Source organism: Dicentrarchus labrax, unplaced genomic scaffold (genome assembly GCF_905237075.1).
Source record: "Dicentrarchus labrax unplaced genomic scaffold, dlabrax2021, whole genome shotgun sequence".
In the NCBI taxonomy this organism is placed as follows: Eukaryota; Metazoa; Chordata; class Actinopteri; family Moronidae; genus Dicentrarchus; species Dicentrarchus labrax.
In genome coordinates this window covers 33,171,966-33,189,076 of record NW_026136719.1, presented here as the reverse complement: position 1 = coordinate 33,189,076, position 17,111 = coordinate 33,171,966, and the positions used below count along the sequence as shown (strand labels likewise).

Sequence of the window (17,111 nt, the reverse complement as noted above, 5' to 3'; positions counted from 1 at the left end):
CACATGCTTCCGGTGCAGTCTCACATTTATCCTACCTGCAGGGGTAGATCTAGACAAATATTCATGTGGTGTCGAGAGGGTGGCATGGAAACTTTAAGGGGTGGCAGAAATACAGCGGGTAAAATAAGTATTGAACACATCACCATTTTTCTTAGTAAATATATTTCTATAGGTGCTATTGTCATGAAATTTTCACCAGATGTCGGTAACAACCCATGCAATCCACACATGCAAAGAAACCAAAATAAACAATTTCAGAAATTAAAGTTATGTGTAATAAAATGGAGTGACAGGGAAAAAGTATTGAACATGCTTACTGAAATGTATTTAATACGTACAAAAGCCTTCGTTGGTAATGACACCTTCAAGACGCGTCCTGTATGGAAATTACTCGCATGCATTGCTCAGGTGTGATTTTGGTCCATTCTTCCGCACAAACAGTCTTCAAATCTCGAAGTTTCCGTGGGCCTCTTCTATGAACTCTGATCTTTAGGTCTTTCCATAGATTTTCTATTGGATTCAAGTCAGGTGATTGGCTGGGCCATTCTAGCAGCTTTATTTCCTGTCTCTGAAACCAGTTGAGAGTTTCCTTGGCTGTGTGTTTGGGATCATTGTCTTGCTGAAATGTCCAACCTCGTTTCATCTTCATCATCCTGGTAGATGGCAGCAGATTTTTATCAAGAATGTCTCGGTACATTTTTCCATTCATCCTTCCTTCAATTATATGAAATTTGCGAGTGCTGTATGCTGAAAAACAGCCCCACAGCATGATGTTCCCACCTCCAAACTTCACTGTTGGTATGGTGTATTTGGGGTGATGTGCAGTGCCATTTGACCTCCAAACATGCTGTGTATTATGGCTTCCAAAGAGTTGAATTTTGGTCTCATCTGACCAGACTATATTCTCCCAGTATTTCACAGGCTTGTCTAAATGTTGTGCAGCAAACTTTAAACGCACTTCAACATGCTTTTTCTTCAGCAATGGAGTCTTGCGCGGTGAGCATGCATATAGGCCATGGCGGTTGAGTGCATTACTTATTGTTTTCTTTGAAACAATTGTACCTGCTAATTCCAGGTCTTTCTGAAGCTCTCCACAAGTGGTCATTGGCTCTTGGACAACTCTTCTGATCTCTGTTCTTTCCACTTCTGGATTATGGCCCCAACAGTGCTCACTGGAACATTCAGAAGTTTAGAAATCCTTCTGTAACCAATGCTATCAGTATGTTTTGCAACAATAAGGTTGTGACAGTCTTGAGAGAGCTCTTTGGTTTTACCCATCATGAGATGTTTCTTGTGTGACACCTTGGTGATGAGACACCTTTTTATAGGCCATCAGTCGGGACTGAACCAGCTGATATTTATTTGCACTGACAAGTGGCAGGATTGTTCTCTAATTACTGATAGATTTCAGCTGGTGTCTTGGCTTTCCATGCCTTTTTGTACCTCCCTTTCATCATGTGTTCAATACTTTTTCCCTGTGTCATTTCACATTATTACACATCATTTATGGACATCTATGGTTTGATTTCTTTGCATGTGTGGATTGCATGGGTTGTTACCGACATCTGGTGAAGATTTCATGTCAATAGCATCTTTAAAAATATATTTACTGAGAAAAATGGTGACGTGTTCAATACTTATTTTACCGGCTGTATCTGCTGATTCTAAAATGCAGCCATAACACATGAACAATTTCCATTTTTTAAACCACATTATTTTTTAAAATAAACAAAATTTGACAGCATTTGACACCAAACTGGAGTGGCAGCTGGGATGACCATGCATTTTTTTTAGCCATCCTCCAAATCCACCCTTGCCTACCTGACCTGTGCACGGACTAAACGGCATTTCATCTGGAATGAAGTGACCAACTACAGTTCCCAGCTTGCTTTGCTGCAACACACTACTCCAGCTGCAGGTGCGTGAAGGCAACCAGATTACAACAAAGAGAGGGGCGCTTTTGCCTTCAGACTAAAATACGTGGTACTTGACGCTCAGTTAAATGTCGTTCTGTGTGCAACCAATAGTGCCACACTTGATTAAATCACCAACTGCTATTGGAAACACGTTTAAAATGCTATTATAGCGCATGATTTAAGTTACATAAACGCTTACATTTGTAAATATTGATTTTATTTTGAAAGACGTAACCGGAAGTGTGTTGTTTTCTGGATGATTTGACGCCTCTGCTAACGATTCCCGTCGTGTTAGAGGGAACCACTTCTGGATTTTAACGTTTTAAACCGAGACATATGTGAGCTCCCGAGCGGCACTAAGAAAAAAAACATCGTTTGACAGCCAACCGTAATTGACGGAGCTGTGAACGTTGCTGTCTATTCACATAAGCTCGTACCCGCCAGCTAGCTGCCTGTTAGTTAACGATGCGGCCATATAGCACGTTTCATTCATTGTGGCTAACGCTAGCTTTGTAGTGGCGGCTCGCGCTCACCTGAGCAGGTTTCGGTCTACTTCGTAACGTTTGCTAACGCTGCTGCTCGCTGCTGCTCGCTGCTACAGTCAGGCTTTATCTTCTGTTCAACGGACGGATAACTGGCTCGTCAGCTCGTCTGCAAAGTATATTAGGTGAACAACGTTAGGTTCGCTTTCACTGACTGTTATGGACTTTGAAGAGAAAGCGAGGGCAGTGGCTGACTGCTTGATGAGCTACAAGAGGGATGAATCCGGGTGGAAAGTCTGCAAGAAATCGGTAAATATTTGTTGGAATAAAATTCTCTTACGCTGATATGAAATCGTACGATATTTATCCACTCGCTCTGGTACATGCTGTTCTCTGGTATAACGTTAGAGGACCGACAGGGTAGGTTCATTGATAAATGTGTCACTTGATGTGGCCTTGCTCCCTTACCTGACAGGACAGGACAGGACAGGACAGGTTGAAGAACTTTCAGGGAACTTGAGGTTCCACTCTTCCATTTGGCAAACAGCCCATGCACTAAGCGAGTGTAAAACATATTCTCGGTTTGTTGTTGTTCCTTACTGTAAGTCGACATTTTAGTTAAGTTGTATTACTCTGTGCAGGAGTGTGAATCACTTCTAAAGTGAGGCTTCTAGAATGAATCTTATGAGATTGCCCAGAGGAATAAAATGTTATCAGATTGCCATTAACAAGTATTGATTACAAAATGTCCATAGTTCATCATGTTTGGCCCTGTCAGGAGTTTTTAGGCAGCTCACTGTGTCCTCCACTGCTGCTGGCTGGTTGGTGAGGGTCTACATGAGACCACTGTTCCCCTTACCCAATGCACTTTTTCTGCTGTCATATAGGGCTGCACAATATGGTAAAAACACCATATTGCAGTTATTCTGATAGCGTTAGCCATTCACAATTATGTGGGGGAAAAAAACACAAAGAAAACCGGATTAAAATCACGATAATGTGAAATGTTTGGAGGTCTGTATCAAATAAAATCAATGTTAAACTAAATGTGAAGACCAGGGCACCTGTGCAGCACTACAGTTATTGTATTATTGTATTATACAGTTAGTACATTTTCTCTTTATCAAAACTACAGCTCTTGCAATTTCCATATTGCGATTCTGATAATTGTGCAGTTCTATTATCATGATGTTTCTCCCAAGACACTTAGGGCTTTGTATTGGCAAGACTGATGATGCAATATGTATCCCAATACAGAGGTTGCAGTACAATATATTGCCATACTTTAAAGAAGGTGGTATATTGTGATTTTATTTTTTTCAGTCTAAGTTTAGGAAAGCTGTCATAATTTAGAGATAGGAATGTAAAATATATATTGCCAGACAAATATTCAAACCGATGAAATGAATTGTGATCTCAATCGTGGTATCAAGGCTCAAAGATTTCTGTTTCATTTTTACAATGAAAAGGAAATATCCATTGTTTTGCGCAGTGTATAGCCTTCCTCAGAAATAAAATAGATTCTATAATTTGGTAACTAAAATATAAGATAAAATATATTTTGTAGATGTTTCTTTAATAAGGGGATCTTTTTCATTCATAATTGGTCTTCAATTTCATTTTGTTTAAAAAATGGTGAGAAAATCTAATTGTGTTCCCTGTATCTAATCGTGAGTTGAGTGCATTGTTACAACTCTTGCAATAAAGAACGCACCCCCATATGCATAACATCTGAGTTAAACAGACTTTATTTTACATTTACAGCACTGCTATCTAGCTAATACAATGTCACTGAAAAGAGCATAAAAGTAAAAAGGGAACATATGATGAGATATTAAAAATAAAATAATCAAAAAGATTATTGGAAATACACAGCAAGGAATTAAGTGAACACATTTTAAATGGTGCATTGTTCAAATGGAGTTCAAAGAGGGCCCCCCTGGAGGATCTCACTTAGGCTCATATGGAATTCATTGAAATACTCATCTATAATTCACATTGGAAAATTAGAAGACATAAATGTCTCCTGCAATTCAGGTGTATTTGACCCTTATTGTTTTTAAAGATGAATACATTTGTATTTAAAAGGCACTTCTGACTGTTATTACCATCTTTGATCATAAAGTTTATTATTCAGAATATTCAGAATTCAATATATCCTGCCTCAGTACTTGTCTTTGTCAGAAGTCTTTCAGCCACATGTAGCACCTTATCAACACTAATATGGAATTAGAATGGTTAATAAATAATAGTGATAATAATAGACTTTATTTATATAGCACCTACAGGGGGTGTAGTTAACTTATCCTTTATTGATCCACGTAGGAACATTCATTCTCTGCATTTGACCCATCCTAAGTACTAGGAGCAGTGGGCAGTGTCCAGGGACCAACTCCAGATCTGAGCCAGTGCCTTGGTCAGCGGCACTGACTGGAGAAATGAACCTAACATACATGTTTCTGATGGTATGGGGAAACCGAGCACCTGGATGAAACCCACGCTGACACAGGGAGAACATGCATGCACACGCTTTACAAAAGAGTTAAGAGACAAAGTGCAAATACTGCGCAATAAAAGCACACAATCAAATGAATAACAAATAAGAGGCAGCACATAGCAAAAACAGATGTGCTTCAATTTAAGAAGTAAAGAATAAGAACAATAAAATGTGTAAAGCGTAGGAATAAAACAAAGGAAAAGGGACAGTTGGCTAAAGTGAATAGATAAGTTTTCAGTAGTCTGTTCACAGAGCTCGCATCTCCCATAGCCTTGGGTGGGGAATTCCATAGTTTGGGTGCATGGTTAACAAAATGGTTGTGTCGAGGTTGTATAAAAAAAAAAACAGAGGCAGAGGATCTAAGAGGCCATAAAGGATTCTAAAACGAGAATGAGTGAATGAATGAATGAATGAATTAATAAACGTATTAATAAACGTAGGCTGGTCCCAAAGCAGTTAAGTGCAGCTGGACAACAGTCAGCCTAGTGCTCAATGAAGGCTGACCGGTGTATCCGCTGATGGTGACCTTTCTGTCACAATTGCTCCTCAAGTAAATATGTAGTGTGTCAGAGGGAACAGCATGTATGTACCAGGTACACACAGTCAAACGTCTGACTATACTTTTTCTTTTTTTCTTTGGCAGAATGACGTGGTTGTGTCTTGGCGTCCTTCGTCTGAGTTCCCGGGGAATGTGTGAGAAGGCTTCTCTTTTTCTTCCTCATCTAGTTTTGGTTTCATTACCAGTGGAACACAGTAATACAATCTGTATATAATAATGTATATGTATGTATATAATAATAGTAAATAGAAGACTTTGCTGTTGTGCCAGTGTAAGGGTAAACATAAGGATAACAGTCAGGTTTTTTTTATAATGCTACCCGTACTGCATAGCATAGAAAACGGCGCCCATACAATTCAGTTGTTTCCCAGCAAGATATCTGTCAGAAATAATCTTGTGGCCAAGATTGTGGATTAGTTAGATTATTTTGACATAATATTTTAAAAGTATCATTTTTACCTGCTTCCAGAAGGTACAGTTCATTTTGTGAAGCTTCCAGATGCCTTGCAGTACTTCACATACCTGTGGTCTCCTACAACTTTCTGAATTTGGATCAGGACAGATTAGGGGCACAACATGACAGTAGAATTACACTTTTATTTTCTTCTGCATAACATTTTTTAGGAAATAAAGGGTAAATTATTATCTAATAATAGGAAGGTGTGGTCTAAAAATGGACCTCATGGTGTCAATGATAATCTGGGTATCATTCATTCTGTTCATATTCTATAATAGAATCCAATATAGGGAAATTAGAGAATGATTTGCTATTATCAGATGGATCTAATACAAACAAGAAATAACTTATTTTTTGTACTTTTAATTTTATGCTCATTTCAAAAATAGGAAATGAAAAATTACAAAATACATGGACTGGAATTAATTTAGATATTTAATGTGTCTGATTTGTGTGTTGCTGTTTTCTTTCTTCTTTTTTAGAAAATAAAAAACGAGGCTCATTATTCAGCACACAGTGTAACTCACTGTATGTGTGTCATTCAGTGATAGTAGATGGAAATCCACTGACACAGCAAAAACCAACTGTCTACTAGGGTTGTGAATCCCCACCACTGAGGCCGATTCGATACACATCTCGATACGCTGCCAGCGATACGATACATTAACGATACAGTGGAGGCCCGTGCCGATACGATGCCATTCATTAATGATTTGACAACGATTTGACTTTATACAATGCGATTCAGTTCGATACGATTCATGATGCGATTCAACACAATACAAAGAATTTACAAGCCCACATCTGGTTTCTAATGTATTTGATACTTGATTGTTTTTTATAAAGCAATAATAATCCAACTTAAAAAGAAGATGCAATTCAATATGGTACAGACAGAGGATTGTTTTATTCCTAACAAACACTAAATCATAAACAAAAAATATTGTTTTCATTACATGTGCTTTTAATCTCATTCTCTACTTATACAATACTAAATGTATTGTATTCAGGCAATTTCTTTTTGGCCTCTTAATGAAAAAAACAGAACAAACAATCCTTTTCTCAGGTCCTGTTACTAATAGTGTTCTCTGTCTGTAATTTCACAATGTTTTACAAAACACTTATGAAACTTCCCAACATCAACAATGTGCATTGTGTGTCTTCCAAGGTACGCTTAATATCTCCTCTTCACCTGTTGTGTCGCTTCCCTCCATTTTTTCTGTTTACTAACTGCGTCTGCGCTGCGCAAAAAGATAGTGATGGTGCGTTCAAGGCGCCTCGAGAACACGGGTGCAGAGGAGATAAACTATGTAATAATCGATGTAACCATGGGTTTTACCGATGCAGACACTCAAAGAAAGATACACTGCGCATTTACCTGGCAGTTGTATCCGATGCACACTGAAGCTACCGGTGCACTCGCATTGCAAACGTCTGTCTCGGACCACCGATTCAAATCGGTGAATCTCTCCATCCCTACTGTCTACAGCTGACATTACTGTCTTTCAGAGGCTGTAGCAGGCTCTGTGTTAAAGCTAATGTGAAGCTGCTGATATGTAAATGTAGATGAACACATCCATTGGTACCATTTCATGCTAGCATGTTGGGAGGGGGGCTAAAAAACACTACAAAGTTATGCTAAATTTTGGTGATGGGGAAAACTGGCATGTCTATTTTCAAAGACATCCCTTGACCTCTGACCTCAGAATATCTGAAGAAAATGGGTTCTATGGGTACCCACAAGTCTCCCCTTTATGCTTTGCATTCAGTTTTGGGCAAAAAGCATGCAGTTTCTAGTATGCAGTGTGAATGTGTTACCTTCGCCTACTGTATGTGAATATTTCTGCATTCTGGACTCCATAAACAGTGCTGGCATTGCATAAATGGGGTATTACTGGAAAGCTGAGACTTTTGAGGGTCCAGTGAGCCTGATTGTATTTATATGTGATGATGTTCATCCCCATGGTATCCATTTCATTGTAGTGAGACATTTTGAAACTTGACCGCACTGTATAAAATGACTGTTGTGATCACAATATCACAGCCTCATGAAACTGTACAACCACAAACTAGAGGCCGAAGATGGATGGCCTTCCTATCTATTGACGCCACTGATGTATCGCCTTATTTTAGTTGTACAAAAACTGCACACTTGGCAGAGATTGAAAGGAAGTTGACATTATCATCCAAATCTGATGATAATGTTGATTTTTGAATTCCACATTGAATATGAAAAGAACAAATGATACACAGATTAGTAATCGGCAATGTTTTAGTTTTTGTCAAGGCTTGAAACAAAGTAGCAGAGTAGAAGAAATGTTCTGTTTATCTGTGTGCAGGGGTTAAATCATTTGACTTTCCAAGAATGTAAGAATCTAATTTACAGCAGAGTCATGCCTTAATAATCTGCTCTCCTGACTGTCTGACTTTCTCTGCAGTTATAAGGGGGAGGGTATTGTCAGTGGCAGCGTGGAGAAAGTGTGGGAGTGTCTGAAACCAGTACCCAACGGGCTCAGAGTCAAGTGGGACAACAATGTCAAAAAGTTTGAGCTTTTGGAACAAATCACAGAGGTGTGTTGACTAATTTCCCTCTTCTGATCTGAGGATGTTTTTGCCATGATCATTCTGTATTAGTTAACCCAATTTTCACTTCATACCGTCAGATTTCTTTCAGTTTCCATTAAAGATTGTCTGAGTTCTTTTTAAAGCTGCACTGGGTGCTCTAACATATTGATGTCTTCAAATGGCAACAACAGTGTACAGTCTATATTTTGACTTCCTTTCTTGTGTGTGCTTATTTGCCAGTAACCATGCCCATCTCATTGAAAAAATCTTGTCCGGTGCAGCTTTAAATCCATGTGTGTGATACCAGTAGGGATGGGGATCGATACCTGGTTCTATCAATAATGTCCAAGCCTATCGATACTGCTATCAAGACTAGTGGGTCCTATAACATTGTCTCGAGTAGGGCTGAAATGATTCCTCCATAACTCGATCACTAAAAATCATCTATGCAGATTATTTTCATCAAGGCTATGTTTAATCCATATGACTATATAGAGCCATACAGCGCAGTGTGATTAGCACCGATGATTACTGTCACACAACACGGAGAGACAGACCAGAGAAAACAATAGCGTCCAAAGTTTCAATCAGTTTTCATTTCAAGCAGAAACAAAAGGAAAACTCTGTACAGTGTCTGTAAAACCAAACTAAGACACTGTAGTAACATTAATGTTACATAAACAGGGACTTTATATTTACAGCAAACACACACACAGCCTTTCAGTAACTATTATACTGCAACCTGAAATAAACTACACACTTTATGGCTGACCAAATTAACATAACTACTCCTCACACACCATCACAGGTTACCCACAACCCCACCTTTCTTAAAGGGGAAGGCTCGGCTGGTAACACAGGTGCAGTTAGGCTGTGGGTGGAGGAAGGATCAGATCCTTTACTTAAGTAAAAGTACTAATACCACAGATTAAAAGTACTCCACTACCAGTACAGTGGGGGACAACAAATGCCTCTACTGCTGAAAATAATCCCAGAGGAAACTCTGAAAACAATTTAAAAGACCTGTCTTATTTTCTCTATTATATATTTACTATTGCTCTAGTCCTATTACTGCTTTAATGAAGCAAAATGTATTTCTTATCTGATTATTCAATGGTATAACCAATAGAATAATTGATTACTTAATTAATTGAAAGCTTCAGCCCTAGTCTCGAGAGACAGTGACATCAGTCATGTCATTTAAATCAAATCACTGATGCACAAACATACATCGATTTGTCTAATAAAATCTTTGAATTCAATTGAATTGCTTGCCAAATGCAGTTAAGCACAACCAGATCTGTTAAGAATTTACTGTCGTCTCGTCTTCCCACCAAATGAATAGAAAAGTATCGATAGTGGTATTGATAAAGACTCAGACTGAGACTCACTCAGATCATTAAGCAATCTCAAAAATGTTATCATTATCAATAAAAACTAAGGATCCCTTTCCCTAGATACCAGAGGTGATATCTATTTTTGCATTTGCTTTGTTGGACTCAGTCTTTGAGTACATTCCCTTGTCTCCCACTCTTGCACAGGACATCTCTATCTGCCGAACAGTCACGCCCTCAGCAGCTATGGGTATCATAGCTCCACGAGACTTTGTAGATGTTATTTTAGTTAAGCAATACGAAGATGGCACCATTTCATCAAATGGTGCGTAATGATTTATTCTTGTCTCCTCTACTTCCTGTACTTGTTTCTTTTGTGCTTTCTAAGATTTCTTTATGCCACGGAGTAGGGGCTGGACTGTGTGTACTTGCAGGAGTGATTGGATGCAAGGCTGAGATTTTACAATGCTGAGGATACACAGACCTCCCAATTTAAATAGCACACTGCATTGTGGTGCTGCTTTACAGTAATTGGAAGCACTGCCATTTTCAGACAGTTTGGAAACAAAGCCAAACTTATTTTAAAGGGATAGGGCTTTTTGAAGTAGGGTTGTATGAGGTATTTATTCATAGTCACTGTAGAGGTCAGTTCACCCCCGGTTTGTAGAAGCAGACAGGATTACTGGCACAGAAGCAGAGCAATGCATTGCTTTGAAATATAGCATACTAAACTGATTTTTTTTTTTAGGTGGGCCTCTTTTTAAGTGGCTAAAATACGTTTTCCCACCACCATCTACTGTAGGTAGTAGACTGACTATGGATAAATACCTTATACAACCCCACTTCAAAATGCCCAAACTGTCCCTTTTTAAAGACAAAACAAAGGTGAACTGTAAATTGTTACTCAAATGTCCGTTTTAAACATCCATCACAGTTAACAGACTCACAGATCAACTGTTGGCTTGTTTACAACCCCACTTGCAGTCTGACCGCTAGTGTTTCACGCCCCATTGGGCTTTGTTGCAGTGAACTGGTTGAAATAATGGCCAAAATGATTAAGATACATCTGAATTGACCTTAAATGTGTTTGAGGCCAAAGAGTCTGCAGATTTTCAGACTTCAAGGTTCCACCAAGTAAAATCACAGAGTAAAACACCTTCAACCAACCAATTAGGATCACACACTCTAGTGTTTAAAGGTATATATTCACTTACTCACTTTCTTGCAGGGAGTTGGATGAGAAAGTCAATGCATCTCTCCATTCGAGACAGCTTAGTCTAACAGTAGCTTCACACTGAATGGACAGATGAGTGAAATATCGATCTTCTCATCTAGGGATGTCCCGATCAAGTCATTTCAAATTGAATATCAGTGTCTACTAGGTCCTGATCCAATATATACAGGTACACAGCGCAGACTTTAAGTGTATTAAAGTTATTAAAATCATATATATTCTTGAGATATATCTGCTTTGCATACAAAATGCCTGCATCCGATGTTCCTTTAATGGTTGTAATTTTTTTTTTTACACAATAAAATAAAAAGGTGTCTCCAGGGAGTTGCTCTCCAGTGTTTGTTGCTTCAGTGCAGCCTGTTGAGTTTATTTTCGCTGTCTGTTTATCTTTTGCAGTGATTACATAAGAAAATGACTCTTGGCTTTTGGCTCGCAGGGCCTCTGTTGCACTTACAGGAGCATAGAGAGACAGGCAGCGGACAGAGTTGATACCTGAGAGTAAAAACACCTGTGACAGCTGAAGTAAAACAAAGGATCGGATGGGGCTCAATATACCAATCAGATAAAAAAAATGCTTTGAACAGCCCAGATAAGACATTGGATCGGTACATCACTATTATCATCTAATTCTCAGCAGCAAAGCGAATAAGTGTATTTCCAACAAAACTAGCTATTCCCTCAGTTAAAATAAAAATCTACTGGCTCTTGGCTTAGTTGTTGAGCTCCTGAGCCCCTCACATCTTGTGTGTCGTGTATGTGTGTGTCGTGTCTGTGTGTCATGTGTGTCATGTCAAACAGCCACCAACGTGAATCACCCGGGCTGTCCTCCCCAGTCTGGCTACGTGAGAGGGTTCAACCATCCATGTGGTTGCATCTGTGTCCCCATCTCAGGGTGAGTACACTAACACACACCAAACAAGTACTGTGTGTGTGTGTGTGGGTGTGTGTGGGTGTGTGGGTGTGGGTGTGTGGGTGTGGGTGTGGGTGGGGGTGTGGGTGGGGGTGTGGGTGTGGGTGTGGTGTGGTGTGGTGTGTGTTTCAAGAGGATATTCTGGCCAGAATTGATCTTCACTGTACTACTTTTTGGTATCACAGTTTGTCTGTTTGTGTTTGTTCCACTCCATTTCCAGAGAGCCCAACAAAACCCAGGTGTTTAGTTTCTTCCAGACGGACCTGGGCGGCTTCCTCCCTCGCTCCGTGGTCGACTCGTTCTTCCCCTCCAGCATGGCCGAGTTCTACGGCAACCTGACCAAGGCCGTCAAATCCCTCAAGGACCTTTGACACCAAGAGTTAAGAAATCTGTGTTCAGACCTGAGGTCTACTGACAAGTCAGGCCAAAAGTTCATTCCATTTTACACTGAGATTATCAAACTATCGCTTATTTCCAATAGATCTAATCCACGATTTATGTTTAATGTGCATTCCTATATTCCTGTGTTACTGCAGGAGAAATCCAGTAACAGTCAACCCCCTCATTTGAAAGCGGTCTAAATATTGAAAATTCCCAAAATAAGAATGAGGGCTTGCTCTTGATAAAATGAAAATAGATGCAAAATCTATATTTATACATGTGCTAAAAGTACAGAACATTTAGACTTTTTACCAGAATGATAAGACACCGCCAACATTTTCTCTGCTTATAATTGCATACTTCAGTGTGTACAGTAAACATGCATGTTGCATGGACCTTATTTACCCTATGCTGGTATCAGATTATTGGTTTGGAGTACTACTGACTCATACCTCATATTTAGTTGTTTGTGTTGTACTTGAAATGCCATAGTTTTGCTCATCTCCACTTAACTGTAAACCATGAATATCTGCCTCTTTTCTCAGCTACACTGAAGCACAGGTGGGATGGCACCGGTGGCCTTTTTAAACAAAGGCAGCTTTTTTTTTTTTCTAAAAGAACGCCTTTTGAACGTGACATGTTTAGTGCTGCTCTGTTGAGCTGAAAAGTGTCCTCCCCTTTTTTTCACGGCATTGGTTTCTGAAGGACATTTCCCCTTTCTTTTTCTTCACACACACAATAAGATCCCATGTAACATACATTTTCAGATACAATAAGATACACGATTGTGGTAAAATAACACGATTTAGGATATAAAATAATGCGATTGCACTAATAGGCTGATGTTTTCAAGACATCGGGCTATTTTATTTAGTAGGTGGTACTGTAAAAGTGAGTACTGGGAAGAAGTGGTGCACTTATGAGCTTTGTTCCTCTCAATATGAAACGGTTCCACTGCATAATTATGGATCAAGGATCAAGGTACGTTAGTCTTAACCTGATGGGAGTCAAAAGGAGACACCGTTAAAGTGAAAATGATACAAAAATGCACCGATATAATGTTTCTCAACAATATTATGGGTACAGTAAGGTAGACTGAAGCTCTTTATTGCTTCAGTCTACATTGGTCAGATCCATTTTAATGTCCTTTCTTTATTTGGGGCTAGTCCCTTTATTGAAAAACACAAAAAGAACTCACTGTTGTGAATACTTAAAAGTCTAGTTCTATGTTAGGAGATGGGTTTCTGATAAATTAAAAGAAAAAAAAGTTTCTAGTTTTATTTAGTTTCCGTCCAGCTTGTGTGTGTTGTACGATTATCTCTGAGCTAAACTGTCTGTCAGTGGAGTCTGGTGGGCCACAGTGCCCAATTTGTTTTGCTCTGAGATGCTGGAGTTCTAGTGCGACAGCTAGTGGCAGTGAAGTTTGTTTATATAACCTTTTAAGTAAATTTTTTATTAAACTTACTTACTTTTACTTAAGTAATGTTTTAAATGCAGGATTCCTTAATGGAGTATTTATACAGTACTGTTTAAGGTTTATACTGGTATTAGTACCAGTTTTAGTACTTTTAATACTTCACCACTGCCTTTGTTAGATAAGACAGTCAGTTTTAAGCCTAAAGATTCCTCTGTAAACACTAGTGTGGCTTCCTGAGAAAAGTAAAAGCATGAGCTCCTGACAAAATGCAGAAGAAAGAAAATCAAGACTGAATCATGTTAACATTAAAAGAAGCTCATCCCGCACACCTTTTTAAATAGTTACTAAATGATGGATTTGCTTTCCATGTGTTGGGATATGTTGTAGTAGTAGTCAGTTTGTTAATCCAGTTCCAGTATGTACATGATATGTCCAGTTAGTCCAGTTTTATTGTAAAGCGACCTCACTTTCTTGACACTGTAGTCCATCATAGTTCTGTATGGGGGGAAAGAAATGAGGAAATGTCCTTGTGGAACTTGAAGGGGCCATTGATCAGAGTATTTCCACTTAGTCTTTAGTTCTTACTCAACACTTTAGGACACATAATAGTAGTAATAATAATAATAATAATAATAACTAGACAGAGGTCCATCCACACTGAGCATTGGCTTTATTTATATCATGTCTTGTTTTTGAACGTAAAGACTCTTTCAGGTCCTCTGTAACTGCACACTAATATCAAAGCTTGCAGCACTTGAAAGAAACATTCTAAAATCATGTCTGTATTTAATAACATAACAATGTAAAAGTTGCTTCCGTATTATATTTACTTAAATATTATATACGAAATATACAAATGTTAGTTATTCCACAACTGCCAGAATCCTCTTCAGGTATTCAGAAAAAAACAGGCATCACCTCAAATGTACTGTACTCATTTCAGTCTTCACACACTGAGGCTCACCATGGTATGGAATAAGAACTTGCACATATTGTAAGCCTTCCCTTCATCACGGTTGAAGTGGACAGTTCCTTAATGATAACCGAGGGATTTTCTCAGAGTCAATTGGATTAAATGTATTGCTTGAACATGAACTTGAACTTCATGAAGAAATCCCTCAGTGAACGAATAAAGCCGAGTATGTGAGTCAGGGAAGGCCGGATGAAAGATTTGATTAGTGTGTTGCTCTACCCACTTTCTCCAGAGCCTTCATCTGTATGATAAGCCATAAACTGTAGGATGACATGTTTTAACCAGTCTTTTTTAGGAGTATCAGGATTCCTTTACAAACGTTTTGGCGCTTTACCTGTATCATGTTTTTACCTCACAGTGTAGCCAGTAATCTTAATGAAAGACCTCTTAACCACATCCCACCAGTTCCAAACCATGTGAGATTGAGATGTTATTGCTTCCATGTGGATCTACAGGCATTTTCATGTGTGTGTTGTTTAAATGGAGCCAGAAGGTTTTTTTTATGTGCAACTGTCAGCGTACGTATAGGTAGCTGCTAAAGTAGAATAAACAATTCATGAGGAGCACAAAGTGAAATCAATCAATTTTGCAATTCTGCATGCATTCACACATGCAATAACCTTAAGATACAGATCTTATGTACATTCTAGATGGAAATGGGTTCCTTGTCCAGTTTATAGGAAGCGTCTGCTGGGTTATCTGCAGAATCACCAGCAGCTTTTTCACCAGATTTCTACTCATTTCCAATCTAGAGCTGTAACCATTAGTCAATTAATCGATTCAATATCAACTATTAAATTCAACGCTAAAGAAAAACTGTCTAAATGTTTTTGGTGTCAGCTTCTCAAATGTGAATATCTTCAGTCCAGTAAACGTAATATCGATTGGGCTAATGCTCTCGATTGTTTACAAAACAAGACATTTGAGTAGCTGATATAGTAACCTAATAATTAACCACATCTAACATAGACATCACTATTGGTAACAACAACAAACAACAGTTCTGACTCTTCAAATGTTTGTTTTTTTCGAGTGAATCAAAAACATAAAACATTATTTGGCTTTCACAGAACATAAATCAAACATTTTGCATAAGAATTCAAAATAAATTATTATTTTCAACCAATAATTCATCTGCTTTAATTATTGGAATAATGCATAATATGCATTTCCCATTATCGCATCCCATTATTATATCTCTGCTTCTGAGGATGGACTTTGGGAAACATTGATCAACATTTTCTGACAATTTATAGACCAAACAAGTAATCGATTAATTGAAAAAATGATCGACAGACGAATCAATAAAAATAATTGTTGTGTTGAGCCATTCTCTGAAGCTGTAAGCTGAAGTCCTGTGACGACAGCAAACAACTGGAAAATAGATTTTTCTTGAAAATTGGCTCAACCTAAACAAATGGAGCAGCCTGGGATTCTGTATTGATTCACCCTTTGTGCATTCTCTGACCTCAGTGAACTTTGTATCCACCATGAGGAGGCGGTCATAGAGCATGTAAACTATGGCAGCCAGTCCTGGTTCAACCCTTTAAGTATTAGATAGTGACTGTGATGGCGTTTTTGACCACCAATGAGACCAAATACCCAAAGTCTTGTGTTCTGTGATTGAGATACCAATCCAAGGTTCCCTGTGTGCACTGTTCTGGCAACCAACAACCAGCTCAGACAGTTCTTGTCTCCTGTGTTACACTAGTTCAGTGGTTCTCAAGGTTCTATTCTTTCTTCAGAAGTGGAAAAAAAGTTCACGCCCTCCACCCCACAGTGTATGACCAATGTAAGCAACTAAAACAGGATCCAGGCTGAATTTGAATTTGAAAACTGTTATTAAACTGTTATTTTCCTGCATAAATTACATTAATTCAACCTAGTTTTACTCCATATTTCCCCCTGGTCATCCCTGCCCCCCACAGTTTAAGAACCACTGTACTAGCTGCAGGTTGTCCGGAACGGAAGAGTATTAGGGCCACGTGGAAAATGTATTTGGTTTCTAAGTTGTAAGTTAAAAATAAAAGTCAGAATTGTGACACATGGGCCTAATCCTCTTCCGTAGTCTGAAGAGCACGTCGTCTTGGGTAATTTAATGACTGGCACAACAGAATATGTATATTGATCCATGTCAAATGTTTATCATTTTAATCATCGTACTGAGAGCAACTGCTACTGTTCTTGAGTTTTACATGTCTCGTCAGAACACATGAAACTGTTTACCTTGTACTGTTTCTGCACCCAGTTAGTTTTGTATTTCACCAGCATTAAAAGGATTAATAGGAACATTTCGATGTCCATCACTTGTCATCTTCTGTAACTTAGAAAGTTCTCACACTTGAAAAAGCCATGTACAAACTTGGAGAATGAAATATCACACAGA

General features: G+C 38.6%; 1 protein-coding gene across 1 annotated transcript; it reads left to right on the top strand.

Annotated features, from left to right (window-relative positions):
• The first annotated feature begins 2,157 nt into the window (after positions 1 to 2,157).
• On the top strand, positions 2,158 to 17,014 carry stard5 (StAR-related lipid transfer (START) domain containing 5). The gene is made up of 6 exons (XM_051380088.1): positions 2,158 to 2,707; positions 5,539 to 5,588; positions 8,350 to 8,482; positions 10,018 to 10,135; positions 11,843 to 11,936; positions 12,175 to 17,014. Exons 1-6 carry the CDS (start codon positions 2,618 to 2,620, stop codon positions 12,323 to 12,325), a joined length of 636 nt encoding a protein of 211 aa, XP_051236048.1. The 5' UTR covers positions 2,158 to 2,617; the 3' UTR covers positions 12,326 to 17,014.
• The last annotated feature ends 97 nt before the right edge of the window (positions 17,015 to 17,111 follow it).

Bases quoted from the DNA above. Each gene is read 5' to 3' on its own strand.
- stard5 (XM_051380088.1), top strand. From the start codon at position 2,618: ATGGACTTTGAAGAGAAAGCGAGGGCAGTGGCTGACTGCTTGATGAGC. The intron at 5,589-8,349 runs GTGAGAAGGCTT...CTTTCTCTGCAG, and splicing joins TCTGAGTTCCCGGGGAATGT to TTATAAGGGGGAGGGTATTG. The intron at 11,937-12,174 runs GTGAGTACACTA...CTCCATTTCCAG, and splicing joins ATCTGTGTCCCCATCTCAGG to AGAGCCCAACAAAACCCAGG.